The 6,362-nt window shown below is 34.8% G+C and overlaps 1 protein-coding gene across 1 annotated transcript; it reads left to right on the forward strand.

Moving 5' to 3' along the window:
- The first annotated feature begins 1,106 nt into the window (after positions 1–1,106).
- Positions 1,107–4,441, forward strand: LOC129266064 (COA8 family protein CBG23705, mitochondrial-like). The gene is made up of 3 exons (XM_064101803.1): positions 1,107–1,361; positions 1,734–1,818; positions 2,737–4,441. Exons 1-3 carry the CDS (start codon positions 1,107–1,109, stop codon positions 2,910–2,912), a joined length of 516 nt encoding a protein of 171 aa, XP_063957873.1. The 3' UTR covers positions 2,913–4,441.
- Positions 4,442–6,362: the final 1,921 nt, after the last annotated feature.

The raw sequence follows: 6,362 nt of genomic DNA on the forward strand, positions 1-6,362 counted from the left end.
CTTAATTGTTAGGGCTTATGCCATGGACATGATCACGGACATCAGCTTTACCTTTTTTTTACTTTTCATACCCTCACAAATGGGACTGTAAACACAGTTTTTCCTAGCAAAATATATACCCTTGGCCTTTTTTCATTCTAGTGTTTTTGACACCCGTATTACGTTACGTACGTTACGTGACCTATCTTGAAAAACAGATCCCTTTTACGTGATTTTTGGTTACGCATGGTATCCACTCATCAATGGAAGTGCCCCCCCCCCCCCCCCCCCGTAGTAGTGTTAGACTCAAAGAGACTGCTGATCAGTATTTAGCATGTTTAGTATTGAACTGTATGCCGATGCCAATCATGACATGTTTTCACTTTTTCAGCCTCACCCAGAACTCTAACTTAGGTCTACTCTAATAAGTTAAGACAGTTAAAAACACATTTCTCATGTACTGTAGTGTAGCCTGTAGTAGGAAAGGGTTCATCAGATAGTGTTTCATTAACATTTTTGTCTGACAAGCTGTCCTTGAGATTGGCTGAGAGGCACTGTTACTGTTCCTAAATATGTCGGATAAAATGGGACTTGGATAAAACGCCAAACAACTTTGACAAGCATTTCATTCTACAAGTGTTTCTAACTGGAAATTATTTTCAAGCTTCCCGGCCATGTATTTATGTTGTTTGAACCACACAAGTCACAAGAGCCATTTCTGGTATTGAAATTGAATGATCACCGAGAATAAGCCATGATTTGTAACAAATGGTCACACAGGAGACGGGTCATGAGTTCCAGACTAAGTAAGTTAGTGCATGCCCGGCCCCAAGCCGAGCCCAGTGTATTTGTTTTGTTGGAATCGTGCATATAATGGCGGAACAAGTATTCAATCTACAACTACCTTGCCTGTGTTAATTGCTTCATAAGCAACCTAAATTCCTTAAATTTCAAAAGATTAAATATTTCAATTTTTTTTTTATTATTTCTGGCCCTTTCCTCATTCTAACTCGGGAAGAGTCTCATGCATGGCCAGGGTCATACTTTCAATTGACCCTACTTGAGTCTACATGTAATAATACTAACTAGTATATGATTATTATCACTATTTTTCTTTTAATCTATGAATGATGCAGGAACGAAGTAAAGCAGATCCTTCATCAGGGGAAGCTTTGGAAGAAGATCCGCCACCTATGCCTCTTCCGTCATTCCCAAGTCATGATTGGATTGGCCCAGCTGATAAGAAATCTAATCTCAGATTGATTATACTTGCTCAGCCTGAACAGGAAACCGATTCAGAAAGAGATTACAGAGTCATGAGAACAGCCACGTATGAATGGAACCATCAGTTCTGGTCAAAGCAAAATGAAATATTCATCAAGGTAATTTAAATTTTGTAAGGAGATTATTTGTGATTGGAAGATTTTGGATACGTCCTCCAAGCTAGGAAAACAAATGAATATGAGAGGCTGTGTACTAGGAGAAAACATAGTTGATTGTTACTAGTACATATATTCTAATTCAATTTTAGTAATAACTCTTGTAAGATGTATTTGATAAATTAACAATGAAAAAAAAAAAACAATTCCCAATAATTTTCTTTTAGTATGTTTAAATTCACAAGTCTATATAAATTATTTTGCCAATTCTGTAAGACTTGACTTCCCCATCATGACCCCATGGTTTGTGACCTTTTTTGTCCCTTTCACACTCTGTATCTGTTTCTTTCTTTCTTTTTTCCTTTTTTTTGACAGGCCAAAGAGCAATTTGTCCAGGAACGTCTTGGTAATAAGCAGAAAGAGATAAAAGACTCTTCGGGTAATGAGGCTGTAATATCTGGTATGCTATTTATTCCATTTTTACTCAAAATTACATTCTTAAGAGCATGAATAGTATGTAAACATTTGGCAAATTTAGTTCAAAGAATGTACCAATATAAGCAAATATTAAACTCAATTTGGGTGACAAACAGTTTTCCAGTTTCCCCTGGGTAGTAACCAAATACATACACTTTTATATGTTAAAGGAGAATGAAACCCTTGAAACCAGCTGAATCCATATCAAAGAGAAAAATCAAAGAAACATATTGTTGAAAGTTTGAGGAAGATTGAATGAATAATAAGAAAGTTATGAGCATTTGAATATTGAGATCACTAATGCCATGTAGAACCTCCCATTGGCAATGCGACCAAGATCTGTGATGTCACACACGTACAACTCCTTCAATTACTTTAGTACTTATTTCACTTATATTCTCACTTTTATAGAGTCTATCACAAGGTGAGGTGTTCTCTTTATGAGAGGACAAGTAAAGAGGTTTCACAACATTATATCATTGATGAATCATTTGTCATATGATTAGAATGAGCATAAAGAGATGTTTTGGGGTATATTTTCAGTGTCCAAAAGGGGAGAGTTGTTCATCTGTGACATCATAGATCTTGGTCGCATTGCCAATGGGAGGATCTCCATAGCATTAGTGATCTCGACATTCAAATGCTCATAACTCTTCTATTGCTAGTCCTATATAACTTTTGTTGATCTTATTCTTTGATTTTTCTGCTTTCACAAAAGCTAACTTGCTCCAAGAGTTTCATTTTCCTTTAATTAAATTACTGATCTTCCCCATATTTACATATGTAAGTTGTTAGAATATGTGGTATTATATGGCTTCTAATCTGAATTGTATATTAACCAATTCTGATAATGTAGAATACCGGTAAATTGGTATTATGTATTATGATATTTGGATTCCAGGTGTAAAGCAAGTTCTGAGTGCTGAGGAGATGGCAGAGTTTTATCAACAATTTCTGAAAGAAAATCAGCATTCATTCAAAGACTACAACAAGCAATGGTACAGCAAAAACTTCTCTCTCTTGTGGCCAGCAATAAAAGCCAATGTATCAAAGTTGATGAAGAAGAACAAAAGATGATGATGCATCAATTAAGATTATTTGTAAAGGAAGATTGTCAAGAGGATTGTTGCAACATCAGTTGAGAAGGTTGAAAAGGTTCAGTCTCACTTTGACAGTTGTTCCACCAAGACTATGCCTGGCTCTAATGGACCTCCAGTGAAGGAAGCTAAGAAATCTCAGTAGTGACAAATGTTTCCCCAGAACAGACGGATATTTCCTTCTAGGTTGAGAGCTCAACATTCTGAAGTGGATCTGATGCTTGATTTATCCTTAATTAATGGGTTATCAGGGATACTGGGTAAATGTTGCTTTAACTCAACCAACTGATTTTTTTTCTGATCCCATACAGCCAAAATATATATATAAAAAATATTGTCCAGAGATGCATGAACAAACTCACAACTAGCTAGGTACTCACATCATTATGAGTCCTGGATATGAATTTCACAAGCTTGTCCACGTAACTATGTACAGAAAAAAAATTATGTTGCATTAACATCGAAGATTTGCTTTGATCAGCAGCTATTTGCAGTTACAAAACAAATAAAACGTCTGCCTTTGCAACATTTTGGTTGCATTGAATCCTGATGACTTCATACACACAATTTTGCTGAGGTTTGTCTAAACAAGCCCAAAGGCTTAATACAGGGATCATCTCTGTCCTATATAGTCAGTTTGTTCCAAGTATATATGTGCAGGAGGAAATCGTGTCTGCAGCTTAAGTGAACTACATGTATGCCAATGTCTAATCAGTTTTGACAAAAAATAACTTTCTATTGAAGTATGTATCATAAACTTTAATTTGAACAAAAAGAACAGCTATGTCATTGACCGTGCCTGCATTATGCCATTAGCAGATCCTTGACTTTGTGACAAATGATTTTTAATTTTATTATCCTTAACCGAGTTTTAATTTCATTGCAATCTGCAATTATTTCTTTTAAAGTATGTTTAAAATGACATTTGAATTCAAAGTTAGACCTGGAAGACACCACGCCTGATTTATGATATAAATTTCAAGGAATTGGAAAGAAGTGAAAATAATTAAAGTTGGTGTAGTATTAATTGTAATTGGCAAGACCCAAATGTACAAATGTTTTAACCTCAAATGACCTTTGAATTTAAATAAGGATCAGCAATTTTTGTCACATTATATCAGTGATACTTTATTATAGTCACCTCTTGTTCACACTACACATCATAGGAACTCAAAATGTTAAAGATTCAACATTTTAAGTTAAACTGTAAGGTTATTTATGTTGATAATCCTACACCCAATTTTCATGGAATAGTTTTTTTTTTAATAATCCGATTTGTTGAAGTTTTGCTGCTGCTTAGCACTTACGTCTTGCTTATGAAGGGGAGACAAAATTTGTAATTTGAAAGATGGGTTATGATTACATAGATCCAAAATTGCAAAAATGACTGTATGGAGAACTTAAATTGCCAATGTACTCCTGCCCATAAGACTGATCTAAAAGAAACTTCATTTGCCTCTTTTCATACCTTTAAATAAAAATCTTGAACACCATTACATAAAATTATATTCTTTGTATTTATTTATTACTGTGTATACAGTATGTCTTTGTATTCTGCCACGAGCTTTTGCTTTCAGGGACCTATGCCTTCTATAAACATAATTTGGATGTATTTATATTTATGATGAATTGATTTTGTATTCATTTATGTTTACAAAAATTTGCGAAATGGAAAAAAATAAATGTTAGTGTGAAATTAAAAAATAAATGGCCAATTATTTATTCTTTATAAGAAGCTGGACATGCAGTAAATAATAAGTTATATAGAGTATTTGTGAATTAAGCTCCAAAATCACTATGGCATTTCATTTATTGCATGTTGGTAAATTTAAGTTTATATCATCTTTGTGATTTTATTCCTTGTCCATTTTGGTGAAATATTCAATTTGTCTGCTGCTGTTAGATAGTCCAGGGTTTTAGATATTCTCATTTAAAGAAAGACATCGTGACCGTTGATCCATCAAAACTCCATCGTGGAGCTCTAATTTACATGCATTACAGTTCTAAAAAGTTTTTACTGCATTTCAGTGCATGATTTTGAATTTTATTATTCAGGTAAATCCACCTCTCATATAGTAGTGTTATAATAAACTTCTGTGACTGAAAGTATTTTAATGTATACACACAGTCAAACTGTCAAAGTAATGTTTGGGTCCTTGTGGCCATTAAAATTGCCATGTATTACATACAAGTAATTTCAGTTGTGAGAATTGAGATATAAACTGAAGCTGAAAACAAATATTTTAAATCAGGGCAGAAAGACAAATACAAAGGGCTGGGACCTGGGGAGCAATTCATGAAGTTTCCAGTGAGATTTGTACTTCTATAAAATAATAATATTCTCACATATGACTGGCTGGGACTAAGCTTCTCAAAGAAAATCTTTCTTTTTTTTTTAAATAAAACTTGTCCAGGAATATTATCTACCAGGATTATCAGATCTTTATAAACAAAGTTTCATGAGGCCCTAATTAGTTTCAATTTCTCATCAAGCTCAAGTCCTTTGATTTAATGATTTTGGGACTCGTCGTTGAATGTAAGTTTCCTGCAGTGCCCAATTGTCTTCCTACAGTATACAAATAGCGAATAGGCATGAGTGCGATGGTGCGAGATTTCGCATGAGGTGAAAGAAAGATGCTCTATTCAACGAGGCGTTAGCCGAGTTGAATAGAGTGTTTTCTTTCACCGAATGCGAAATCTCGCACCATTGCACGAATAAGAATATTCGCTATTTGTGTTGTACAACGCCTCGGAGTTTAGCGAATTTATGAAAAAACAATGAGTTTTTCCTGCAGTAATCTATGAAAAGGGAGCAAAAATATGGAAAGCGAAAAGCAAAATCCCACAAGCGAACACCTCGGGCATGCGGCAGCATTGCGCATTTAGCCAGCAGGCTATACGCGTATTGCACCTGCATTTTCACCGAGCGCAATGAATTGAATCGTATTGTGACGTCACTTCCTAAAGCCGTGCAACGGTACATTTTGGATGGTACGTCGTGTGTGCAACGCAGTGCAACGGTACGAATGTTTGACATTCAGCCTCCCATTTGCTCGCGTACAACAAGCTAAGTAGGCGTTGTACAATACCATATAACATACAAGTTCTCATTGAGATGGTACTGTCATGTATAATATAATATTATCACATGATTGTTTAAGACTTTATTTGGTGCAGAAATTTAATTGCATAGATTTCCTCTTGTCTGGTAGTTCACCCTGATGTTAATTTCCTGGTTACAATTAATTTGTTGAAACAGGGGAGTCAGAGAAACAATTCAATGATTGTAATATTAAAGCCTGAAGGCCCATATTCACATAATAAATCTAAATGAGGGAAAACAAATCCCTATTTTTTTTGAAGGGCTCACAAATAAACTTACAAATTGCACAAGTGCGCACAAACAACTTTTATGAAATTGGAACATACA

This window comes from Lytechinus pictus, chromosome 7 (genome assembly GCF_037042905.1).
Source record: "Lytechinus pictus isolate F3 Inbred chromosome 7, Lp3.0, whole genome shotgun sequence".
In the NCBI taxonomy this organism is placed as follows: Eukaryota; Metazoa; Echinodermata; class Echinoidea; order Temnopleuroida; family Toxopneustidae; genus Lytechinus; species Lytechinus pictus.